The 27,809-nt window shown below is 33.4% G+C and overlaps 2 protein-coding genes across 6 annotated transcripts in view; one reads left to right on the top strand and one right to left on the bottom strand.

Annotated features, from left to right (window-relative positions):
- LOC126884772 (uncharacterized) overlaps positions 1-27,809 on the top strand; it is a 786,660-nt gene that overhangs the window by 346,443 nt on the left and 412,408 nt on the right. The window lies entirely within an intron of this gene.
- The window catches only part of LOC126884775 (uncharacterized), a 35,210-nt gene continuing 8,462 nt past the window's right edge, over positions 1,062-27,809 (bottom strand). Inside the window, exons 1-3 of one of the 2 annotated variants that reach the window (XM_050651002.1) lie at positions 18,696-19,018; positions 18,074-18,247; positions 1,062-6,810 (exon numbers count right to left, since the gene is read on the bottom strand). In XM_050651002.1, coding sequence (XP_050506959.1) covers positions 6,577-6,810; positions 18,074-18,247; positions 18,696-18,749 — 462 coding nt within the window. In that variant the 5' untranslated portion in view covers positions 18,750-19,018 and the 3' untranslated portion in view covers positions 1,062-6,576. Of the gene's footprint in view, positions 6,811-18,073; positions 18,248-18,695; positions 19,019-27,809 lie in introns of those variants that run through there. The other variant, XM_050651000.1, reaches the window with a different exon arrangement.

Raw genomic sequence — 27,809 nt, 5'->3', positions numbered from 1 at the left:
TGATACAGAAGGTCAGACTTTAGTTCCTTCATTAACCACGGCATTATCGACTAAAATTGAGATCGTTTATTAACCTGCATTATATAAGGGAACAGAAGATATAATATAAAAGTTATGTTTATACAGTAGACTCTCTCTATAACGAACACGGGTATTACAAGGTTTCGCTTATAACGAGGTACACTAGATGTCCCATGAAATTCCTATTGAACTATAACACCTCTATAACGAGGCATATTTGGTTATAACGAGGAAAAATGAAATCGAAGAATATGTTTCTTTACCTGTTTTTGGCGTGGTGATGGCTATAAATAAATACCCCAACTGCATGTATACAGGAATGCCCAACATCTGTGTGCTTACCCAGGCCAGTGCTGTAATAAATTCCACCGCCTGTAATAAACTTCTTCCTTCCTATTTATCTATCGATTGATATTGAATATTGTAGGAAATTTACAATTTCCGATGGCTAAGTATCATTGTTGAAGTCGACCATCGACACCTAATAAACTAGGTAAGAGGCATAAAGACATTTCAGTAGTGGTGGTATGCACAATATTATTGTTGTCTGATATAACGAGATCCGTTTATAACGAGGTAATTAGTGCGCTATTTCAGTTCTCGTTATAGATGGAGTCTACTGTGTAATGATACGCCGCGAGCACGCACCGACAGCTAGAACCGTACGAGTTCCACCTGCCGCGCAGATACCCCACTCTGGTGTATGATGAGCCCTGCTTTTTTGTACGGTGGTGTAGTATGGCCTGTAAAAAGATAATTGTTTTCGGGTATTTCCCTTAGCCAATATGTTCTAACTTTTAAGAGGCAATTTTTGCGATTCTCTTCTATAATTTGGTTTTGTTTCGGTTTTTTTTACTTCAACCTCCAGCACAACCAAATTATGTTGTTGGATGGCAATCTCCTACTAGTACATTGCCCTCATTACATTCACGTATATCTTCTTCTATTTTCAAAAAATAATATACTTGAGAATGTCTTAGTTCACATTTGTTGCTAATAAGCTGACTTTTGACGTTGATTTATCCATTGATAACATTAAAACACTTCGAACATTTTTTTTTATTTATAGGTATTTCATAATATGTTAACAATACTGTACTCTTAAAAACTATTTAAAAAATTATAAAAATAAGCCGTAATTAGGAATAAATATTACAATAATATATCATATACTTATGTCGACATAATATATAAAAAATGGCCAGGTTATCGCAAAATAATTACCGGCAGATACATAATCTAGAAACACTTGCCAAGGTTAAGAAGGCATCAATTTATAATTTTAGATTTAATTGAAAAATTACGAAAACTATACATGTAGGCCTGGATCCCGCGTACCAAAAAAAGTTTATTAATTACAAGCTGAAAATTTGTTAATAGCTTAACGGTGTCTAGTCGGGCAAACTTTGATGTACGGGAACACTGGAACAGGGGAAGTTTTAATTGTGGAACGTGTCATACTGACAAGTTTATGATTGTGAAAATTAGCAGGTTGTTTTTAAGTTTATTCAATAGCAAACTTTATATAATATATGAAAAAATGTTTGTCCGACAGATATGTTGGACATTTTAATACGTCCGACACGTAGAACATGTCAAATGAGAGGAATATGTGGGTGGTAAATAGCAGTCTGATTTTTGCATGAGAGTTTTGACGAAAGGGTAATAAATAATTTGGAAGTTGTGTCCGACAAAATACAAGGGACGTTTTCGTATTCTGACGTTCGAAACCTGTAACCTGTTCCACAATTAAAACTTCCCCTGTTCCAGTGTTCCCGTACATCAAAGTTTGTCCGACTAGACACCGTTAAGTTTTTAACACATTTTCAGCTTGCTTTTAATAAACTTTATTTTGGTACGCGGGATCCGGGCCTAATACGTAACATCCATCCTGACAAGTATTTTGAAACAACCTGTTCTCTTTGCAATACTGGTATTATTTTACAAAGAACTATTGGAAATATAATAATTTATTTATAAATATCTTAAAGCTAGGCATTCATATTCGTTCTGTAATTCAGTAAAAAATTGTTTTTTATTAGTTCCTATTCTTTAATATTTGTGGATTATGAAAAGGCATTTGACACCATTAATCAACAAAAAATGTTGGAGGCCTTGACAGAAGGCCTAATTGACTATCGTATATAAATATCGATCTCTCTCTTCTCTATACTTTAAGTATACTCTAACGCAGACAAGCCAGGTACAGAAGCTGAACAGTTCGATTATAATCTGACTAAAGAAAAGTGGATGGCAGGTACATGTTTAGAAATCATAAAACGGTAAAAGGAAAAGAAACGTAACACGTTCAATATGCACAAGAAAGTTCGTGAAGTGCCTTTCCTGTATAAAAAAAAACACCAATACTCTAGTGCCATAGAAAGAAGAAAGAGAGAGAGAGAGAGAAAGAGAGAGAGAGAGAGAGAGAGAGACTTCTAGTAGAGCTAAAGCAAGTAGACCCCAGTAAAAAGATCAAATGCTAGAATAGCAGCTCGCACATAGCTGCAAAGCTTCACAAAAATGTGAAAAGTATTGTAAGACAAAAATTTGAACTGAATATACACTCCTGGCCAAAAAAATCGGGACACCACAAAAATGGGTCATTTTTGATGTCTCAAATCTCCTAAAACCTGTTGTCCGATTTTAGTGATTTTTTTAATATGTTATAGCCTTATTCTGTAAGAATATGGATGTAGTAATCGTGTTGCTAAACAGGTAAATGTCATTGTATACCGGGTGTAACAATAATACTGTGTTTTTTTCTGAAAGTTCGTAACACCCTGTGGAACATTCTAGCATTTAAAAAATATTGAAATTAAAACTTAATTGTAGCCTTAGCCTTTCTTAACATTCTGCTTTTTGACTCATTCAATTATGTTGGATAATGAAAAAGTTAGGTACTTTGACAACTAGCCATGTTCCTCATCAATACAGGGTGTTTCTAAATAAGTGCGACAAACTTTAAGGGGTAATTCTGCATAAAAAAATAATGACAGTTTGATTTATAAACATATATCTGCAAATGCTTCGTTTCCGAGATACCGGATGTTAAATTTTTTCTTACAGACTGACGATTTATTTATTACTCTAAAACTGGTTAAGATATGTCAATGAAATTTGGTGGGTTGTAAGAGTCAGTTATTGCGCATTTTTTGACATACAATTATGTATTTTATATGCACCATTGGCGTCCATACGGGTCATATTACCCGGTCATATCACCTGTATGCACGCCAATGGTGAATATAAAATTTTTAGTTGTATGTCAAAAAATGTGAAATAACTACCTTTTAAAACCTACCAAATTTCATTTGCATATGTCAACCAGTTTTAGAGCAATAAATAAATCGTCAGTTTGTAAGAAAAAATTCAACATCCTGTATCTTGGAAACCAAGCATTTGCGGACATAGGTTTTTAAAGCAAACTGTCATTATTTTTTCATGCAGAATTAACCCTTCTTTAACCCTTTAAGTTTGTCGCACTTATTTAGAAACACCCTGTGTTGATGAAGAACATGGCTAGTTGTCAAAGTACCTAACTTTTTCATTATCCAACATAAGTGAATGAGTCAAAAAGCAGAATGTTAAGAAAGGCTAAGGCTACAATTGAGTTTTAATTTCAATATTTTTTAAATGCTAGAATATTCCACAGGGTGTTACGAACTTTCAGGAAAAAACACAGTATTATTGTTACACCCGGTATACAATGACATTTACCTGTTCAGCAACACTATTACTACATCCATATTCTTAGAGAATAAGGCTATAACATATTAAAAAAATCACTAAAATCGGACAACAGGTTTAGGAGATTTGACACATTAAAAATGACCCATATTTAAGGTGTCCCGATTTTTTTGGCCCGGAGTGTAGTTAAATTTCAGATATTAGCTGTAAATGACAAATGTAGACAAGACTTTCATTTTTCGCAAATTTTGATATATTTTGGAAAATGTCTTCTTCATAATGAAACTTTCTATCTTATCTATTTATGTTGTTACGATTTTTTACATTGACATTTTCAAAGAAGCTTTTATTCTATTAGTTTTAGTTAAAGTAATTTCAAAAACTCCAAGAATAGTACAAAGTTAACCCGATATAAAAAGCTAAACAAAAATCAAGTAAAGATTTTTCTTTTTGAGTTTAACAACAAAAAGACTTGAAAGTGTATCAGGTCTGTTTGTCTCTGAAAACTTTTTGTAATTCTTTACATGTCCAAAGTATTTGGCTCAAGTAAAGAATTTTGTTACAGTTGAAAAGTACAGCTAAAGTTTTCAGCTGTTTTGTTAAATTTACGAAATGTCAAAAATAAGTTATTGAATAATTATTATTCTAGTATTTTGTGGAATTATGTTGCTTTTTAGCGTAATAAATTTGTCCAAAAGTTGAATAGAAGTTCACTAACCATACATTATCATCGCCAAAGTAGTAACAGACAGGGAGAGCAACTGAAATTATAAAGTACTTTTGTGACACTCAAAAAAAGACGCCAAGTCTCTTAACTCAAAATAGTTCATTCAAGTTAAAAAATCAAGGATTTTCTTTATTACTGAATTACAGAATCACTTGTTCCACAAGTTACCAAGTTTTTCTAGCTTGTAGTATTAGTCCAGGAACCGAAGCCTTTCACCTCGCAATTTTTACAGAATGGATCGATTTGCTTGAAAATTTGAGAATAAGTAGTGGATAATTCAAGGATCAAAATCTATATGATGCCGAAAGGCGCTTTTACCATGGGGTCGGTTGCCACCCCATCTTAAGGGTGGAAATTTTTTATTATATTTTGACTGCAAAAGTTGATAAAAACATTCATTCTAAGCAAAAAATGTTCTATACATTTTTTTGATAAAATTAATACTTTTCGATTTATTCGCTATCGAAAGTGTTAGTTTTATATAGAAAAAATCAATGTTTTTCGATATATACTCATTTACCATTCACTCAATTTTTGCCGTAGAAAAATTTTTTTCAAACCAAGTTCTTGGGAATTAAATAACCTACAATTTCATATAAAACATTTTTTGGTATATCTGATGCTAATCTTTCTATTTTGAAGAAAATGGCATTTTTACCAAACTACAAAAAGTCTTTATTCGCTTTTAACTCTAGTTTTTTAAAAACTAATCATTCTAAGCCAGTCAAACTTTTAAAATCTATTAATAATACATAAATAAAGAAGAATTAATAAGGCCAATGACTAAAAGCAAAGCTAACTTACATTATTATGCTTCCAATTGGATTTCTTTTTTTTTTTTTGAAAAAAATATATTGATTTTTTACCGTAACCTTTTTAATTTTTATCTTAGAAAGTTTGTTAAAAAACAATTTTGTAGGTTTTTACAAGATCTATAAGACTATTAATACCAAATCCTTTTAAAATCCCCAGTCGCAAAAAGTGGTGACTTTGAATGGGTTGGTAAAGGTGATTTTTGCATGTTATTACAAGTTTTAATTGTCAATAGCTCACTCAATTTTTACCGTAGAGAAATTTTTTGCAAACTATGTTCTTGGGAATTAAATAAGCTACAATTTTATATTTAAATATTTTTTTGTATCTCTGATGATAATCTTTCTATTCTGAAGAAAAGGGAATTTTTTACCAAACTTCAAAAATTCGATATTTGCTTTTGACTCCATTTTTTTTAAAACTAATCATTCTAAACCAGTTAAACACTTCTAGAACCTATTAATAATACATAAGTAAAGAAGACGAAATAAGGTCAATAACTAATTTTAATCAGGGTGGTGATTACGGGTTTGCTTTCGATCACTTTTTCGCTGAAAAATATAGGGTCTGACATTCTTTTCATTATAAGCCACCTAAATTTTGAGCTAAAGACTTTTTTTTATTTCTGAAGATAGATATTTTTAAACACTTCAAGTTAGTTTAAACAAGTGATCCTCGAAAAATGCATAGTTTTCTCGTCTTTTGACTTTGAAACTACAATATTTAGCATTTTCCGAAGAGGACCTAACATATAATAAAGTATAGCTCGATTACTATTGGTCTTAAAGAAAATTTAAAAAAACGGTTTTGTAGATTTTTTTAAAAGGTACATTTTTGTTAAGCAAAGTTGTTTTTATAAAACAAAAACTTCTTAAGTAATTTGCAGAAAACTGATTAAAAACATTAATTTTTTTAATATAAAACTAACATTTTCGATAGCGAATAAATAGAAAACTATTAATTTTATCAAAAACATGTATAGAACATTTTTTGCTTAGAATGAATGTTTTTACCAACTTTTGCGGTCAAAATATAATAAAAAAATTTCACCCCCGACATGGGGTGGCAACCACCCCCATGGTAAAAGCGCCTTTTGGCATCATATAGATTTTGATCCTTGGACTATCCACTACTTATTCTCAAATTTTCAAGCAAATCGATCCATTCTGTAAAAATTGCGAGGTTTTCTCCTATTTTAAGCTTCATTACTTGGACTATATTAAAAGTTCTGACTTTTAACCATTTGACTCACTTTATACAACATTCACCTACACAACAAATGACCATTTTTACATCCTAAAACCAACACCCACTTCTTCGCATATCTTTTAACCAATTGTCACGAAATACGTATTTGAAGTCTTACACGAGAACATGTCTTTGTCAGTCTCTGATGTAGCTGCATGAGGACATAAACTCTGGAAAACATCTAGAAGAGCGTGACAAGCTACTGTGTCGTCGGTATCTTCTCCCTTGATTTGGTGTGTTGGAGGACAGTTCTGTTTGAGGTTGATCTTACACGAAGAAGCTTTGCAGAAGTTGTTGGGGCCAGTTGGTTGGATCTAAAAACATAATAAATATTTATTCTTGTGTATTTTATAGGATGGATTAAAAGTGGCTTATAGTTCGGGACATAGGTACCTTAAAATATCTTATCTTTATGTAAGAATAGCTATCAATATAAGTTTTAACAACGTACATTGAAACAACAACAAATTAAAAGCTAGAGTTCCGCAGAAATGTTTTATTACCTTGATTGTATTTAACATTGTGGCAAGAAGAGTATGTGTGCACATATATGTAAAGGCATACAAAGCCTTTAAATTAACTGTATCTGGCCTCAATCTTAGAATGGCGCCCAACGTGGGGCCCAAATGTAAGATTGACGGGTAAAAAACTAAGAAACAGTCTATCTGCATTAATTTCTGCATAATTTACTACAGAGGGTTATTTGCAATATTGATATAACTCCTGGCTGAATCGTATTTTCCATTGTCGCAGATTAGTCCCAATATCCTTCTCAATACCTTTCTTGTAATCAAAAGTATTAATGAGGTTTGTTGTCTTTTCTGTCATGATTCATGATTTTTAGCCATATTTTGCTGTAGGTCGTATGATGGTTTTGTATATTTTAAACTTTACTTCCTTATGGATTTCTTTCTATCCAAATACCTTTAACAGAGCAAAGTATACTTTGTTAGTAAGCATTATCCTTTTCTGTATTTTCTTCCCCTCGCTACCGTCCTCAGTTATCTGTGTATGTGAACTGTTTACTACTTCAATATTTGCGTTTTTTCCAGTCGCCTGGAATTTATTCAAAAGTAAAAAAAAGGAATAAAATTATTATTCAATATTTTACTCATGGCTCAAAATGTAAAATACGTCCTTCCTTATATTACATAAAACTCCTTGAGACAAACTGTATACAAATAAATTACCAATTATAATCGTCACTGCCACTCCAATCCTCTTACTGATTCCAGACCAGCTTTTTGGTATCTAAATCACAATTGGAGCGAGTTTCTTAAATAAAAATTTTGTGCATTAAGAGAAGTTGTTGTGGTCTTGGGGGAGCGGCGTTTAAACGAAGGACTCCGCTGGGAGTAAACTCCCCAGAGTGAAAACATGTGCAGCCACTTTTATAATCCGGAACATCCTGCAGTTCTAATAATTAGGGTTTAGACCAGTCAAGTTTTATGAAACTTAACAGAGAAGAAAAAACTTCGTTTGTATACCTAATGGTTTACGTTTTATTAAAAAACTTTAAAAAAATCATCCAAATGGATTATAAATTTCAGAACGTTTTCGATCTTATCAGGTCATCATCAGCGAAACATTCTATTTTGTAGTTGAAACCACCAATTAGTTCTCCGACTTTGAACTTTTGCTCCTAATGACCAATTAAATTAAAAAATACACCATCAAAATAACCCACCTGAAACCCAGTGTATAAAAATAAGTTAGGAGTACTTATTAGACTCTTATAGACTATCTTGCAACTCTTCTGACAACTGCGGAGGATGTCTTCTGACAAATGTCTGAGATCTGCTTGCATACCATGACTCAGTTACATTGCAGTTTTCTCTAAAGCTTTGTGTTTTATTTTATATCAAATAGAAAAACTTGGCAAATTCAGAGCATTGTCAGTAACGCCCATTATGCAAGAGGATGAAAAACAATAAAAAGACGGACAGTAAATAAGTTTAAATTTTAAGTCGTAGGTATACGTATTAGTCACGAATATAACCCTGAAGCACACTCACAATAATTTTGACCTCAGGGTTAATTAAATTCCCTTGCATTTCTTGACAAGCGGACATTGTATGCCAAATTGTTTATAACAATTCCACTACCGTCGTTATAATCATATAAATTAACATCAATCATTCTATTGACATTGCGAATAATAATAGGCAAAGAACTGGTTCCTATATATCAGGCGCCTGGTAAGAGATTTTAAAAGGCGGTTGTGTCTTATTAGTTATGACTTCAAAAGATTCCATTAAGCCCAATACTGTACTTAATAATGTTTCATTAATAGCAGTTGTTTGTGCTTAAATAGTTTTGTGCCCGATCTAATAACGTACACATAGAGACAGCTCTTTGTTTCTCTTACTAGTCATCAGAGTTTCCAATCAAGGTTGACATAATACACTACAAAAATGTCACATTTTGTTAAACGCAAAAGGATAGAAGTTGGAGCGTGTGCGCACCGTTTGCGTGCCACTTGAAAACACGTACTAACGCGTACTAATCTAATGAACCCGCCACGAACGCGTACCGCACACACGGCGCGAAGTGTTCGGCGCGCATATCTATACGTACCGTACCTTTAGATCTTAATAATGATGATAGGGAATATAATACTTTATTCCTTTCAGCTATCCTTGCTGAGACCTCTTTTTCTATGTATTTGTGGTCTGTAGTTACAGCCCCCACATATTTAAACTCTTTTACTACTTCGAAGTTGTGGTCATTAATAGTTATGTTCTACCTAACTCTTAGTCTTGGATTTTTGGTTACTACTATGTATTCCGTCTTCTCTTCATTTATTCGAAGGCCCAGACTACATGTTCCTTCCTCGAATTGTGGAAACACCTCTCTCACGTCTCTTGTAGAATGAACGACTTGTATCTAGATCATCAACAACGGCCAACAATAGTTTTGATCCTCGATTTGCAAATCCCCATGTCGGCTCAGATGATATTTTACTTATTTACGTTGATAAAAATTGATACAAAATCTTTTTCTTCTTCTTTCTTGTATGTAGGCTTTAAAACCTGTTTCTTCTTCAATATTAGCCTCCTAAATTGTTTAAATTATCGCACCATCTTTTTCTTAGCCTGCCAATACTTCTTCGTCCATTTGGTGACTTATCTGGTGCTATTCGTACTATCCTATCCTCTGCCATTCTACTAATGTGTTCGTTCCACTCCTGTTTCCGTTTTGTCACCCATCCATTTATGTCTTCTAGATTGCATGCTCTTCTTATGTTTTCGCTTCTCTCCCTATCCAACAGACTTTTCCCTGATATTCGTCGAAGTATTTTCATCTTTGTTGTTTCTACTAGCCGTCTCGTTTTAGTTGTCAGGTGTTGTCTCCGCCGTGTATGTCAATATAGGTCTAATTGCTGCTTTATAGATTCTTGCTTTTGTGTCTTGTCTTAGGTGTTTGTTCTTCCAGATTGTATCATTAAGAGATCCAGCCGCTCTACTTGCTTTTAAGCTTTGTTGTCGTACTTCTTCTTCAACATCTCCGTAAGTAGTTATATCTATTCCCAGATATCTAAACATTGCTTCCTGCTTTATTATATTTCCACCAATTTATATTTTGCATCTTAGTGGGTATTTAGATGTTGTGATACATTTGGTTTTTTCTGCTAATATTGTCATATTGTATTTCTTGGCTGTTGTATTGAAGATATGTGTTAAACTTTGGAGATCGTCTTCTCTCTCGGCGATTAATGCGACGTCGTCTGCATAACATAATATTTGGATTTCTTTGTTTCCCATTCTGCAACCATGACCATTACGTACTGCTTGTATAATTTCGTCAATTATTATAGTAAAGAGCAGTGGGCTTAACGAGTCACCTTGTCTGACTCAGCTTGGTACTGGTAAAAACTGTGTTAGTTTTCCATTCATTTTTGGCTGTATTCGATTATGGAAGTAGATGTGATGTTTTCGATGGTTTGTATAATATTGATTGGTATGTTGATACAGCAGGTGTAAGACGTCTTCGACTTGGATGCGATCGAAAGCCTTTGTCAGGTCTATAAAACATAGATATGCTGGTTTATTATACTCGATGGCCTTTTCTGTGATTTGTCTTAGTACAAATACGGCGGCTACGCAGGATCTCCCGGATCTGAATCCTTGTTGTTCATCTGATAAAGTTGTTAGGTTATTGATTTTGTTGGTTAGGACTTTTGTGGTAAGCTTAAGTGCAGTATTCATTAGATTTATGCCACTATAATTGTTGGGGTCTTCTTGGGGTGGGCTATACAAAATTTTTGATATACGTTATTATATATAATACATAGTCAACTTTGCTTTTAACAGTGTATTTACCTTTTTGAATAAACTCATTTTAATGAAATATTGATTTAATATAGTGAAGTCTATTGTGTGCGTTTTGTTTTAGATTTAACGTTGGCATAACTGACGTGAATTCGTAATATTCAGGTATTAAATAATGATGGAAATCTTCTGATATGGCTAAAACTATGTACATATATATGGTCAATATGTCTGATGTGTATATGGTCACTGTATTATTATAATATTATTCTATTTGAAGAATTTGTTTTCAATTCCATAAAATAATATAGACATTTGTTGGAATATGTATGTGTCCATTAGTTGATATTGAACCGTGACATTTACCAGTAAAACTTTTAAATTCATTGTATGTATATCACTTTTTATGTTTTTTTTTTCGGTTTTTACTCTACGTCAAATGTACAATATATAACATAGTAAAAAACAACTAATACAGTTTATTGAAGAGCTCTACGGTGAAATATATTTCATATCAAATATTGTATCTATAATACAAAATTTCATATCATATCAGATATCATAAACTAGGAATCATTGAATCACACATAGGAATCATAAACTAGGAAAATCATAAACTAGGAAAATCATAAACCTTGCTTAATGCAAGAAACTGCACATTTGCCAGGCTATCACACTGGCTGTCTTTCTCTGGTGACAAAATCTGCATGTCATCTGCCATACCCATTAGCTTCAACTTCCTATTCAGCTAACTGTGCTCTGTTAGCAGACTTAGGTACTATAACTTTGAATTGTTTTCCTGTCTTTGCTGTCTTCCGTAAATTTTGGCGAAAGTTCTGTAATGAACTCTTTCGCTTGTCTTTATCCTGGTGAGTTCCTCCACCGTTTCAGAGATTTGTGAGCTACTCACTTTCTTGTAGCGGTTCTTGTTTCTGACTTTGCAACACCAGAAGGCTTCTTTTGGAATTGGTAAGCTTGGTTTGGCTACTTCGTCTGCTTTTCTTTTGTCCTTATGACCCTCGTACCCTATCCAGGCTACCATGACCTCGCTATGGTCTCCTAGTTTATTTAGGGCACCCACACAATCCCATACTAGCTTAGAATTGACCTGTACATAATTGAGTGCCTTAAACACTGACTGGCTGACTGTGAAGATGGCAATTAAACGGAACGTTCTTTTCCGCTTTTTTATTTTTGAAGTTATACTTCTTTAGGCGCGATTGAGTGTGAAATTTTATTAATCTGCGCGCATGCGCACACAGACAGTATGGAGTTCGTTACTAAATGTTTTAATTTATGTATGTATCAGTCCAGAAAAGGTGTGGAAAGGATATATTAGTGTTTTTAAATATATTTTTCTATAAACGTGTTAAAAATGCAATTTATAGCACTTCATAGGAGCGTTAAAAATGCTACTTTAAAGCACCAGTGCTTTAAAAAATTTAAGGCACTGCAGTTAAAAGTGAATTGTCAAATTGTGAAACGTCAAAATATTTATATTTCATTTATTAACATTAATATTAATAATACAACTCTTGCGCAATTTGAAAAGGGTGGTTTAAAAGGTTTTTTAAATTTAATTTAAACTGTATTATTGCATTTTTACCACATTTGTAGAAAAAAACTATTAAAATTTGTTAGAATATACAAAAATAAAAGTAGATGTTCTTCTATAGTTGTTATGATTTACGTATTGACAGTATAGGCAGTTTTGATGTAATGTCAAGAAAAAATATAAAAATGGAATGTCAGTCAAGTTCAAGTAAAAGTTTTTGTAGGTATTGTCCCGTAATTGAGAATGAATAAATTATAATTGTTGATATATAGGTAAGACGTTTGTAGAAAAAATATTGTATGATATAGGTGTTAAAAAGTACATTTTTAAGGCACTCATGTGAATTGCAGAATGAGCGAAGCGAATCTTTCACATACGTGCCTTAAAATTGTGCTTTTAACATTTATATCACAAATAACTATTATTATAATTTTTGTGTATTTGGACTTGTCTACCTCGGGAATAAGATAATAAGCAATATTTAAAGTATTTTATAATTCACTTCGTATGTTTGTCACTATGTCTGAGAAATCTTGTAGCCCGTATAAAGAAAAAGGTATAGCTCAGTGGTAGAGCGTTGGGCTGGAGATCAAGAGGTCCCCGGTTCAAATCCTGGTGTCTTCTAATCTTTTTTAATTTTTGGTATTGTTTTAATAAAAATTTTTGGAAAGTAGTAAGTAAAAATTAATTTAATCTTTAAATAAAATACAAATAAACTGTCCGAAAGTATATTTATTTCATTGAAATCATATTTAGAAGTATAACTTCTTACGTGCGTACAAAGTACACACACATTCTTTTTTGGATGGATTGTGGCTGTTTGACATAGTAATTGATATGTTTTTCACACAATCAGAAAGGAGAAATTTCACCTAACAAATTCAGACCGACTTAAAAAAAATTGATAAATATGTATTTATCAAGCACCAAAGTATTTTCAGTGCCTTGGAGGCCTTAAGAATATCATTATATCAAGTAAATAACATTCTCATATTTTTCTTTTTTTTTTTCAGGTAAGTAAATTCCATACTGCTGACAGTTAACTAAGAAAAATAAGTAAGTTCTATTTAATACAATTACTTGTTTACATACTATGTTTTCTGTATTTTCAAAATTTAAACAATATCTTTAAAATTGAATAAAGTAATAAAAGTCGTAAGTTTTTCAACCTAATAAAAATATTTATAAAATATTTTTAAAAGATATTTAATTGAAAAACTTTTTGGACCATTTTCCTGGTGACACCTCCATGGCTTCTAAAAATTGCAAGCCAGATGGATGCTGCATTGAAGTTAAGAGGGAATTCTAAAAAGTTGCAATTCACAACCCCGTCTACAGCTTGGTAAAGTTTCAACGGAAAATGGACCTAGTTACTCGATAGGAGTAATACTAATATAAAATAAAAATGTATAACCATTTTTATTCAGTTGCAATGCGAAGCCAAAGCTGTCTTAATTTTTACTTAGGTTAGAGAGCGCGGCCAGCACTCTTATCGACGATTTCACCTCTTGTTAGAGGCTCTTTAGATCCTGACGATCCTGTAACGACGTAACGATGCAGTTTTTGTCGTCAGGCAAGTCATGGTAAAATCACTAGAATACAACGTCCCGGCTTACTGTTGCTTCGTAGATCTATAAAAGGTATTCGACCATGTAGAGCTGAACATTGGCGCCCATACACATGGGCAGGGGGGCCGTGGCCCCCCTTAGCTTTTCGGAAAAGAACAAAAATTTAATTTATATTACATAAACGTATTTTTGTCAAAAAATTATTGGATAATTTTGAGAGATAAATTGGAAACAACATATTTATTAATAAAAAAATTCACATATTGGGTAATTAATAGTTTAACAGAGAATCTGTGTGTCTGCGACAGCGGTGTATATGGAATGTGCATAATACGCATTTCGCACAGTCACGGTATGCTATTAACGAAAACATTGAAAGAGATTAGAAACGTAGGAACATAATAATATTATATATACTGTAATCGACACCCAAAATTACAAATTAAATGAATCATTTTTTATAATACTGCAAAGAAAATCATATCAGCAAGAAATCTCTGACCGATAATCACTAATGAGCCATGAGCCATTTGTCTTTAAGAACTGGCACTATAAAGATAAAGTGTAAAATCTGTTAAGTGATTATATTTGTTTTCTATATTAAGTTTTGTGTACACCGAATAGAACCATCTTCATAAGCAGAAATAAATTCATATTGAAAAATAATTTTTAAAATTGATTGAACATAGTCAAATTTTAGTTTGCAAAAGTATTTTCTTAGTAAGTAGATTATTTTAAAGTGTACATTATGACGAACAGAACAATTTTATTTAAATGAAAAACAGGTGATCTTTCATGACGAATGAGTGTTATATACAGGGTGTCCCAAAAGTAGCGGAAAGGTCGAATAATTCGCGAAATGAACATCGGATCGAAAAACTGAAAAATATTCGTTAAATATTTCTCAAAAATCTATGCAATGACACTAAACAAGTCCACCACTTCAACCCCTGGGTGTGGAGCGGAGGGTAACTTTAAAATCTTAAATGGAACCCCTAATTTTTGTTGCAGATTTGGATTTTCCTTGTAAAAGTAAGCAAATTTTATTCGAGCCATTTTGCGAATTGTGGATAGAGAGCGCTATAATCGGAAAAAACGATATATCGTGATACCATAGCAAAATTATAGAAACGGTCTAATATCTCGAGAAATATACTTCCAAATGAAAAACTAAAAAACACGTGTTTAATATTTTTCAAAAATCTATAGAATGACACCAAACAGGATTTTTCATTCCACACTCTGGAGGTGGGGGTGAGAGTTAACTTTAAAATCTTAAATAGGAACCCCCGATTTTTATTGCAGATTGAGTTTCCTCCTCAAAAAATAAGTAACATTTATTCGAAACTTTTTTTAGAATTGTTCGCGGATGGCGCTATAATCAGAAAATGCGATTTATTTGCGCCATCTATCAACGATTCTAAAAATGTTTGGAATATATGTGACTTATTTCTCATAGGGATTCTAAATCTGCAAAAATAAAGGGAGCTCCTTTTTAAGATTTTAAAGTAAAAACTTGGTTCGGCACATACTCATGGTTAGTCTACTCGCCAAAGTTGAAGGCAGGGCTTTGCAAGCTTGTACTCTTTTCAAACGGGTTTTAAAGAGAGGCGCAACTTTTGTGGTACCCATGACATTTCCATTTAAAAACTTGGTCTAGTATTTAAATGTATGAATAATTTTTCACAACAGGGTTCAAACTAGGTTTTTTTAGGTGGTTTAAACTATAGTAGTCTCCCTCTATAACGAGAACTGAAATGGTGGACTAATTATCTCGTTATAAGCGGATCTCGTTATATCAAACAACAATAATATGATGCCTTGTTTTGATGCCTCTTACGTAGTTTATTAGGTGTCGATGGTCAACCTGAACAGTAAACAATGAGACTTCGCCGTCATAAATTGTAAATTTCCTATAATATTCAATATCGGTCGATAAACAGGCAGAAGTTTATTACAGGTGGCCGAGTTTATTACAGCACTGGCCTCAATAATAAGACAGGTATTGGGCATTTCTATGTACAGGCAGTTGGGGCATTTATTTATTTATGACCATTACAACGCTAAAAACAGGTAAAGACACGTATTCTTCGATTTCAATTTTCCTCGTTGTAACCAAATATGCCTCGTTATAGAGCGTTATAGTTCAATAGGAATTTCATGGGACACCTAATGTACCTCGTTATAAGCGAAACCTCGTTATATCCGTGTTCGTTATAGAGAGAGTCTACTGTATTATATTGTCATCCGAAATATACAAAATGTAATGTGCAACATATTCACGTTTGGCCCCCCCCCCTAAAAATTTTTATATGGGTGCCCTTGGAGCTGAATGACGTAATAATTCACCTGTTATATAAACGAAACATACCATCAGATATTTTCAAAACTATCGAAAACATATATACTGTTATATTTCTATTTGATATGAAAATTAAATTTTGATAATTATAAACAGAATTCAATTTAATATAAAATATTTTCAATTTTCTCAACCACGGGCATATAAATTTAGAACAACCTGTATACAACAAATTTGTTATATTTAATTTTAAGAAGTGATTAGAAAAAGCTTACGGAACTCGGGACAATGCGCTTAGAAAAAACAAAGTGAATGGCGCGTACCATTATCGTTGTTCGCGGAAGGTTCGATCATTAGCCTATGCTAAATAAAACTCAAGTGAAATCGATAATAGGTCATTATCGTTGTTCGCGGAAGGTTCGATCATTAGCCGATGCTAAATAAGACTTAGTGGAAATAGAGAATAGGTCATTAAATTTTGTAAATAGTAGAAAGTAATTTTAGAATGGGAATTAACTATTTTCTTTGAAATCCATTAAGCATATTTAGAAAGATTAAAAATTGGGTTTTGAGATACTGCGAATGAGAGTTGGTGGTGGAAGGTTGATTTGTGAATCTGGAAGGGATATTTAGAAAGTAGGGGAATGAATGACAAAGATAGATCAGAATGTTTTGAGCTGTCGAGAAGTGAAGTCCAGTTGTAGACGGTAGTGTACGGAGAGTGAGAAAGCCGGTAGTTCCGTGAGTGTGGAGTATCTATCGTGGAACGAGAGGTAGGCCAGGTTGAGAGTAAAAGAACCTCCTTGAGCCAAGAGTGTCCCGGTAGCTGATTGCAGTTTCGAAAAAGGTAGAATACAGCATCACGACAGAAGCAGGTACGAGAGCTATACGAGCTAGTTTTCAAAGGAGAACATTACTGAAAGCCAGGACGAGGCTTTGATCGCAGCCAAGGATAGCAGGAAACGGGTCTTGTGTGAAGACATTCTCAGTTCACCAGAAAAAGGTCAGTCTCATTTGTTTGGACATGAATGTATGGGTTTTTTCGTATTAAATACCACATTATAAATTGAAGAACATAATAAATAATATCAGAAAAGCTTCATCAAACTTAAATAGAATTGTTGCTAATAAATCCTAATAGTTAAATGTTAATAAAAACTTTCAATTGGAAACCAAAAGGAAATAAGATTCCCATTTGTAAATGTTATGTTTTAAGAATAATAAGATCTAGCAAATATTAAGCAGTGATTGCCATTTAAATAAAATAAACAATATTTTGATTATAATTGTAACCCATATGTGTGTATTATTTTACTCTTTTCTTTCCTATCCCGATTAGGAACCATTGAGAAATACTTAGAAGCCACGAGAGTAAGTAATTAATTTTATAATTTGCCCTGAGATTGAAAACATATTGATATGTGATCTGGTAAATTAATTAGATTATGATTAATGCATTGATTAAATTAAATGACATATAAGAATATTATCTCATATCAATAATCAAGATCACATCAATACATCAGAAATAATATATGGGCCAGAATTAATAACAAATTTAACACAGCCGATACCAGTGGAAAGAGGCATACGTCAAGGAGAATTATTGAGCCCTTCTCCTATTTAACCTCATCATGGATGAAATTATTTATTTGAATACGCGAAGAGATTTAATTGCCCATCGTCGTGGACCGTTCCGTTGCATGCTGGTACGGACAAATGAGCGACCTTAATCCTTAAGACAAAAAGTTTCATCCTGTTACTATTTTTTTTTTTCATTTTAACCATTTTCTGTCTAAACTATTATGAAAAGTTTACTTATTTCAAACATATCACATTGTTGGAGAATTTTTTCGCAACCCTGTATTCATTCCTACTTACCTTAATCGGTTTGTTGTATCCATCTATGACAGAAACACGATATCTGTCATCCTTGGCGTCTCCTCCGAACGTCAATTCTGCTACCGTGTATGGCGAATTACACTTCTTGTATTGACACTCTTCCGACCTGGCGAATATTTTACCCGACCAACTGTCTTCAAGGATAACGGACGCCTGCGAAGAAAAAATGAGAAAAACAAATTTAAAGAGGATATTTCGTCACATCCGGCGTATTTATTATGCAGTCAATAAATATTTCTAAACGTAGATGAGTGACTACGATGTTATTTTCGATGGGCGGAATTAAATACTATTTTTCTACAACCGTGTTAAAAATGTAATTTTTAGCACTCCATAGCAGCGTTAAAAATGCTACTTTAAGGCACTAGTGCTTTAAAATTTTTAAGTCACTGCAGTAAAAAGTGAATTGTCAAATTGTGAAACGTCAAAATATTTATATTTCATTTATTAACATTAATATTAATAGTACAACTTGCACAATTTGAAAAAGGTGGTTTAAAAGATTTTTAAAATTTAATTTAAACTGTATTATTGCATTTTTAACACGTTTGTAGAAAAACAATAAAAACAATATTGTACAGTATTGTCAACAATACTGTACCTGACCCTTAACTAAAGATCTACAGTCATAACAACTCCCTGAATGCTGTGGCATGATCTGTTTATTCTGCGTTGTTAACGATTCATATTGAAACTCCTAGCGCAGATAGTATGATAGAATTGATACAAATAATGGCATAACCCAGACATCCAAAGTGAAAGTTATCCTTCAACAATAAATTGTTCTATATGGTCCACATAATGTTCAGGAAAAACTCACACCATTTTCAGCGTCGGGTTTGGGAAAGAGAGGGGGGGAAATCGGTAAATTCGTAGTTTTTTACGTTTTTCGTCAATATTTATAAAACTATGCGATTTAGCATGAACAACCTTCTATACAAAAATGTTCCACATTAAATTTGAAATAAAAAAGGCCCTATGCATAATCCTTCTAAAATGAACGGTTCCAAAGTTACGGAGGTAGTATAGTATAATTGGTCCAAAAAAAGGCCTAACCCAGACATCCAAAGTAAAAGTTTTCCTCCAACACCAAATTATTCTATATGGTCCACATATTGTTCACTAAAAAGGTACAACATTGTGAGCGTCCGGTTTTGGGGGAGATGGAGGAGAAGTCGGTAAATTAGTAGTTTTTCGTCAATATTTCTAAAACTATGCTTTAGCGTAAACAATGTTCTATACAAAAATGTTCTCTACATAAGATTTAAAACAAAAAAGGTTGTATACACAATTGTTATATAATCAACGGTTCCAGAGTTACGGAGGGTGAAAAGTGGAGGTTTTCGATACTTTTTATATTATTTGGGCAATTGATGATGATTTTGAGTTGTGAGGTCGACGTTTCTTCAAGGACTTATCACTAACATACCATCGGCCATTGTAATAGCAAATTTTATTTACAAAACACAATCCAAGGAAATTTCTTTCATCAGTAATAATATTATAAATTGCCCAAAAAGTATAAAAAGTATCGAAAACCTCCACTTTTCACCCTCTATAACTCTGGAACCGTTGATTTTATAACAATTATGTATAACTCCTTTTTTGTTTTAAATTTTATGTGGAACGTTTTTGGATAGAACATTGTTTACGTTAAAGCATAGTTTTAGAAATATTGACGAAAAACGTAAAAAAAAACTACTAATTTACCGACTTTTCCACCATCTCTCCCCCCCCCCCCCCCCCAAACGGGACGCTCAAAATGGTGTAACTCTTTACTAAACAATATGTGGACCATATAGAATAATTTGGTGTTAAAGGAAAACTTTTACTTTGGATGTTTGGGTTAGCCTTTTTTTGGACCAATTTTTTTTGGACCAATTATACTATACTAACTCCGTAACTTTGTAACCGTTCATTTTAGAAGGATTGTGCATAGGGCCTTTATTATTTCAAATTTAATGTAGAACATTTTTGTATAGAAGGTTGTTCAATAGTTTTAGAAATATTGACGAAAAACCTAAAAAGCTACAAATTTACCGATTTCTCTCCCCCCCCCCCCCCCCCCAAACGCGACGGATATAGAACAATTTGGTGTTGGAAGATACCTTTCACTTTGGATGTCTGGGTTTGGGTCTAGTTATACCATACTAAGAGCGCTTGTACAAAAAATTCTCGCCAAACCAAAGGTGCAGATAGTGGCAGCTAATTTTTTTTTGAATCTTAAAGAGAAAAATATAAGCTAAAAGATGATTGTAGTAACATCTTGGAATTCGATAGAATGCATAACTATTTGGTTATCTGAAAATTTAATTTTTTTAAATATATACTTTCTTATTACGTAACTTCAACGTAAAATCGACTAAATAAATAGATATTATAGGCTTTTATTAAAGATGACTCCACGAATATCCTCTATTTTGCAGAATTGAATTTGCGCACTTCGTTTTCGAAATACACGCACAAGAGACTGTGCGGATAAAATATTCGTTATTCTTAACTGCGCTTCTGTTCCGTACGAAGGTCAACTTTGAACTGAACTGGAAATGGACCGTGATAGTGTGACTTCAAAACGCCAAAAAGGTTTCCAAATATTGATATAAAAATACCAAACAAAGCAACTGTCAATTGATTATACAGTTGATTTGTGTAATCATTTTTAATTTTATTTTGTTTTAACAATGATCTGCACATTTTTTCTAAAGACAATGTTTGTTAGTCATATCAATCATATTGCTTTTAATTTTATAAATGTCCTTACACAAAATCAAGGATTTACACACTACATAGTACTTACTGTGTTTCTTCAGGTTTTTAACCAATCCTATTTGGAAATGTGGCGAAAAAATATACTATGAGCATTGATTATAATCACGGGTACCCAACACATTACCATTTTGTAAAAATTAAACATCCTACAAGCAATATATTCCAATTATTAAAATCAAAACAAACACCATGTGTGAATTTCTGCTTTGTTGAGAAACCATTTCAGAGTAGCCAAGATTGATTTGACGTCACGACTATCACCGTCCATTCAGATATAGGAGATTAGCTCTAGGGTTGCCAACACTGAATGGGGAAATTATTTTTTTTTTTTAGAAAATGTAATAATATTCTCGAAACGTTGATTTTTTTACTTTTGGCCAGCTTTTCGGGATTTTGGACCACTGTGCGACGGTCCGAATTTTAGTGGTTCAGAGGGAATCAAATATGCGCTCTGAAGAAACTCTAACAAGGGTTGAAACTAGTTAGAGTGCTTTTGGCGCTCTCTGAAATAACTAGAATAAGACGCCTCTTGTTTCGGTTCACAACGAAATTATTATTTATTGTATAAATGTTTGTTTTTAGTCCTTATTCCTATACAGAAAGCAAAGATAATACCGCACATCCCGTTCAAAAGTGTATTAACTCAAAAAATGTTTTTTTGACCAATGAAATAAATTATGCATCATATTTTTTTCCAGAAAACTGTAATACGCCAAGCTTAAAATTACGTCATGATAAATACAGCAAAAGAAACAATCAGATTGAAATTGAACAGAAGAGAAGATAAAAAATGGATAACTAAAGATACTCTACAACTGATAGAAGAAAGAGAAAAATCAAAGAAGAGATCATATAAACGGAAAGATCGGACGAAAAAAGGGTACCTCCATTTCCCAGAGAGGGAAGAGAAAAATGATAAAATAAACTATATAAATGATATACAATGAGATATGAACACAATATTATACAATCATACGAAACCTAACAGGAAAAGCACAAAGAAAGATCGGAGGAATAAAGGATAAACAAGAAAACAGAATAAAAAACAATAAAGAAATAAACAAAGATGGAAGGAATACTTCGAAGAAATATACGCTAAGCATGAAATATCACAAGTCGCAAGTATAGAAGACGAAGTACATTCCAGGAGTTGGTCTGTGTCCATTGAACTGGCAAGAACCACGCGTTCCATTCGAGATTAAACACATGGCGCAGCACAGATGGGAGAACAAGAAATCAAATAGACTACGTCCTAATAAGATCAAGATGGAAGTCGTCGGCCATCAACTGTAAAACATATCCTGGCGCAGACTGTGGAAGCGATCATCAAGCGATCATCAACTCCTGGTATTGAACGTTCGACTTCGTTTTAAAGTCCCCAAAAGTAGACCCCAGAGAAAAGTCATGTCTCTAAATCCATCAAAAAATCAGTGACTTCCAACAAAACCTAGAAGAAGCTCTTTCTTTAGACCAAGTAGATAGTGACCCTGAGAGCACTTGGATCTATCTCAAAGATAAGGTAATCGAGGCTGCAAAAGACTGTGAGGCAGCGGTTCCACTGGCCGTAAGCCATGGATATCCGATAATAGGTGGACTGTGATTCAACGCAGAAAAGAACATAAAACTAGATACGGGACAAACGATGAATACAGAGCGTTATCGAAAGAAATCAGAAAACAGTGCCGCAAAGACAAAGCTGATTACATCTCTCAAATATGCAGAGAGATAGAGGAACATGGCTGTCGAAATAAACCGAGGGATTTATTCTAGAAGATCAAACTCCTTACCAGAGAATTTAAACCTCAAACGTGGTCTGTAATAGATAAGGAAGGTAATCGAAAGACCGATACTGACGAAATATTGGAAACATGGCGAAACTACTGTGGCAAGCTATATAAAAATATGTAACGATATATCAGCAGAAAATCAGTGGCCCTCTGACTACCCTAGAGAACCTACTGTCTTACTCGCTGAAGTCAAAGATGCAATTAAATCACTAAAGAGAAATAAATCCCCAGGCATTGATTCAATACCATGTGAAATACTACAGTTACTAGGTGACAAAGGATTACATATCATCCATTCTATCTGTGTCGCTGTTTGGAATTCAGGAAAATGGCCATCTGATTGGTGTACCTCAATTTATATCCCGCTACACAAAAAAGGAACTACTACCAGATGTGAAAACTACCGCACACTGTCACTAATAACACATGCTAGTAAAATCTTATTACACATCATCAAAAACAGATTAAAATACATTACCAAATACCTCAGGGACAAGCGGGGTTTGTAAAGGGTAAAGATACAAGGGAACAAATCCTGAACCTGAGACAACTCATTGAAAAGTCTAGAGAATTTCAAGTACCTATGATTATATGCTTCGTTGACTACCAAAAGTCATTTGATTGTGTAAGCTGGATAAATCTGTGGTCAATTTTAATAGAAATGGGCGCACCAATGCACCTGGTGACACTTATTAAAAATCTGTGCCAGTCCAACATAGCGACAGTGCGACTAGATCATAAGTTCTCAAACCAATTGAAGACCGAGAGAGGTGTTAGACAAGGATGCGTGTTGTCACCTGACTTATTTAACATTTATGGTAAACATGTCCTGAGGATGGTTTTAGAAGGATGGGCCGGTGGAGTAACAGTAGCTGGTAGGAAAATCTCCAATTTAAGATTTGCTGATGACACTACACTTCTTATAGCAGCAAATGAGCAAGAAATGTTTGATCTCCTGCGAAGAGTTGAGTACGAAAGCAATAAAGTTGGTCTAAAAATCAATAAAGCTAAGATAAAAAAATGGTGGTCAACAGATTCGACACTATTCAACATGTTACAAGAATACCAGATAGTAAACACCTTTGTCTATCTCGGGTCTAGTATAACTAAAGATGGTAACTGTGAAGCAGAAGTTCGGAGACGTATTGGTATGGCAAAAAATGCGATTAATCGCCTAACTAAAGTTTGGAAAGACATATCTATCTCTCAAAATATCAAGATGAGACTGGTGAATGCCCTTGTATTCTCAATATTTCTATACGAAGCAGAGACTTGAACTCTTCGCGCATGTGAGCGCCAAAAAAATTGATGCCTTTGAGATGTGGTGCTGGAGAAGAATGCTGCGCATAACTTGGACAGCTCATAGAACAAACATTTCCATTCTAAACCAACTCAAGATTAAAAAAAGGCTGTCCAAAATATGTCTGCAACGAATACTGCAATTCTTTGGTCACGTGATTCGCAGAGGTGACGACAGTTTGGAGAGATTAATTGTTTCTGGAAACGTTCCGGGGAGAAGATCAAGAGGACGATCACCAACTAGATGGTCCGACCAAATAAAGAATTCAGCCGGAAACTCATTCTGCGAAGCTCTTAGAGCAGCTGAAGATAGAGACCAATGGAGAAACATTGTTAGGAATATTGGAAAGAATCACGATCCTCAGTAATGGGGGAACGACAAGAGAGAGAGTATAAAATCCATTACCATCGACTTAAATTCGCCATACTTTATAAAATTAAATATTTGGATGTTACCACTTTCAATAGTGTGCTAGTTTCATTTACTTAGCAGAATGCACTAAGGATAATCTGAATCAGATCGAAAACGTTTTGCAATCCATTTGGACGACATCGACAATTTAAAAAGTTTTAATAAACATAAAGGATATACAAATCGACGTTTTTTACTGCTGTTTTAGTTTAGATTCACCAGAGCTAGAATTAATCGACTTTGAAAAAGCTTTTGACTGTGCGAATAGGGTACAAATGTGGAAAATCCTAAGATTATACGGGATAAGTACCACTGAAAATTATAAACTTTTTTAAACTCTTCTACGAAGGATACAAAGCCTAACTGGCACACTCATGTGAAGTAACAGAAGAAATAGCCGTAGAAAATGGAGTCAAACAAGGTTATGTACTATCACCTTCCCTATTCCTTAGTATAATAGATTGGGCAATGAGAAAAGTAAGAGAAAAGTAACTGACTAAATTTGCGGATAACATCTGCCTGCTAACTGAACACCGATATCATAAATATGAAAACAAACATTGACAAGTTGGCACAGTACTCCGACACGATCGGACTCCGAATAAACACAGAAAACCAAACTCTTAAAAAATAATAATCAACCACCTAATAAAATAATGATAAATGGTAAGGAAGTAGAAGAGATAGACAAGTTCACATATTTGGGATCATACAGATGAGAAAAGGATATACAGATGAGAATAATAAAAGCGTAACATACATTCAACGATTTAAATAAAATTTGACAAACAAACGAAATATCGGAAACAAAAATTGAATTCTTTTATAGATTGGCCATATTTTGAGTAAAGATCAAATCAACATAGAGAGACAAATTATTAAACAAATTTTGTTTTTGTTCCTTGGGAAAAAAATCTAATAAATTAATTTTATCTGACTCATTCATATGGACAATTCTGATATATATTATACATTTTAAAGTAGATGACTTTAAAATGATATTGCCAATATTTAAAGTTCATATTATAATATGAATGAGTCAGATAAAATTAAATTATTAGAAGAATTTTTTACCAAGCAACAGAAACCTAATTTGTTTAATTTATTGATGAGTTATATTTTGATAATGATTTCCGTGAATATCGAAATCTCAAATAAACTTAATTTCAAAGTAGAATTGTGTCTTATTCCCAACTAAAATAATGAATTGAAATAGTGAATTGATGCCACACGAAAATAGCTTCAGAACAATACATGAAATAATTATTATAATGGATGATTTCAAAGCCAAAGTAGGCAAAGAGAAATGTGAAGAGTTGATTGGAGAACATGGACTTGTCGAGATCAATGAAAGAGAATAAAGGTTAGAACATATTTGATGATATGACGAAGATATAGAAATTCTCTCAAGTTCACAAAGAAGTGTGCTGAAATCAGGTTAAATACTACAAGGGTTGCTACAAATATACCTAAACAATTTACTCTCCACCTTTTGCACTATCCGTAAAAATGCAAACGCTAAAGACTGCAGTGAATACAGAACAATATTGTTAATAAATTGTTCTTGAAAATAATGCATGGTCTTATAAATAAAAAAACTGGAAGAAGGAATAGGATAGTCAGGGTTCAGGAAGGGACTAGGAACTAGAGAGGCGTTATTTGCTTTTGATGTGATAGCTCAAAGATGCATGGATATGAATGTGGATGTGCATGTTTATTACGTTGATTTTGAAAAAGCACTTAACAAAGTAATCCAAATTATGAAGACCAAAAACATAGACCAACGGGACTTAAGAATAATAACCAACCGTTACTGGAATCAAAGATTATAATGGATAATGAACCCAGTTCAGATATTTAAATCAAGAGAGGAGTTAGGCAGGGATGAATAATTATTGTCTCCATTACTGTGTAATGTACACAGGGTGTCCAGGAACTCTACCGACAAACGAAGACAGGAGATTCCTCAGATAATTTTAAGACAATTTAACCCAATTCACCTAGTCCTAAAATGCTTCCTAAGGGAGCTAGAGCTCTTTGAAGATGGCGTCTTGTAATTAGTTTTTCTCAAATACCTCCAGAACGCTTCTAGTTAGAAAAACGAAAATTGGCACGCATATTGATATTCCAGAGCTAAATCGATTACATCCATTGCGAATTTCTAGTACCGGTCATAGGCGTCCGTTTTGGGTAGGGCAACGGGTATTTTGTAGCATAACTTCTTTGTCTTTCATTTTTAAGGATTTTTGACTACGGATTATTAAATTGTCAGGGATTCTAGTACTAAAAGGTACTTTAAGTCGATAAGATACACCGTTTTCTAGAAAAATTGATTTGAATATTTTTCGTTTTTTGAATTTGAAAAAAAAATAGGAATTAAAATTAAATTAAATTAATTAAAAAGGAATAACTATTAACAACATAAGATATGCAGAACATACCGTGATTATGGCAAGCTCAGTTGAACAACTCCCACTACTATTCAACAAGACAAGCAGTTTTTTTGAAACATATGGGCTAAAAATGAATATCAGAAAGATATACCCTGGATTTCAAAAAATACTGATCAAATAATAGAAATAAGGGACAAGATAGAAGTAGCAAGAAATGCGTTTGTAAAAATAAAAACAATTATCTGCAATAAAGACCTTAGTTTAGAACTGAGAGTAAGAGATCTGAAATGTTACGTATTTTCGATACTACAATATGGGCTGGAAAGCTGGAGACTGAAGCACGAACACATAGAGAATCAAGAACACATAAATAATGTACAGTCATTTGAAATGTGGTGTTACAGAAAGATGCCTAACATGGACACGGAAGAAAACGAACACGGAAGTATTGCGAGAAATGGGAAAAGAATACGAAATAATAAACAATAAAAATAAGACAGTTACAATATCTGAGACATGTAATGAGGAGGCAGCCATATGAAATGCTAAGATTAAGATAAGGAGTATAGGAATAAAGAGAGTGTCATGGTTGAAAGGAGCTGGTTTGAATTCAGTTCAATAGAACTCTTTAGAGCAGCGGTAGATAGAGAAAAGATAATGAGTATGATATTCAATAGAAGGCATAATATGATAATGCTTATGTTTTGTTTTCGTTCGGCCGCATTGTACGTATGTATGTATGGAAACCGAAACGTTGTATCTCATAAAAATCGGAGACGCAACAAACAAAATATATATTTAGTCCGTTCTTTAACGGTAAAATATTGCAAAACCTCTAAATTTTAAAGAACCGCTTGGATTGACATGAAATTTTGCATACACATAGCTAACAAGTCAAAGAGAAAAAGTGATATTGTGCCGATATGTGCTTTTGCCCTGGGGGTGGTTTTCACCCCCTCTTGGGGGTGAAAAAATATTCGTCCAAAGAAAGTCAGGAAATGGATAAACTGGCTAATTCTAAGTAACTTTTCTTCTATAGTCTTTTTCACTAAGTC

This window comes from Diabrotica virgifera, chromosome 5, assembly GCF_917563875.1.
Source record: "Diabrotica virgifera virgifera chromosome 5, PGI_DIABVI_V3a".
Classification (NCBI taxonomy): Eukaryota; Metazoa; Arthropoda; class Insecta; order Coleoptera; family Chrysomelidae; genus Diabrotica; species Diabrotica virgifera.
Note: the sequence above shows the minus strand (reverse complement) of the source record. Positions and strands in the feature narration are given on the sequence as shown.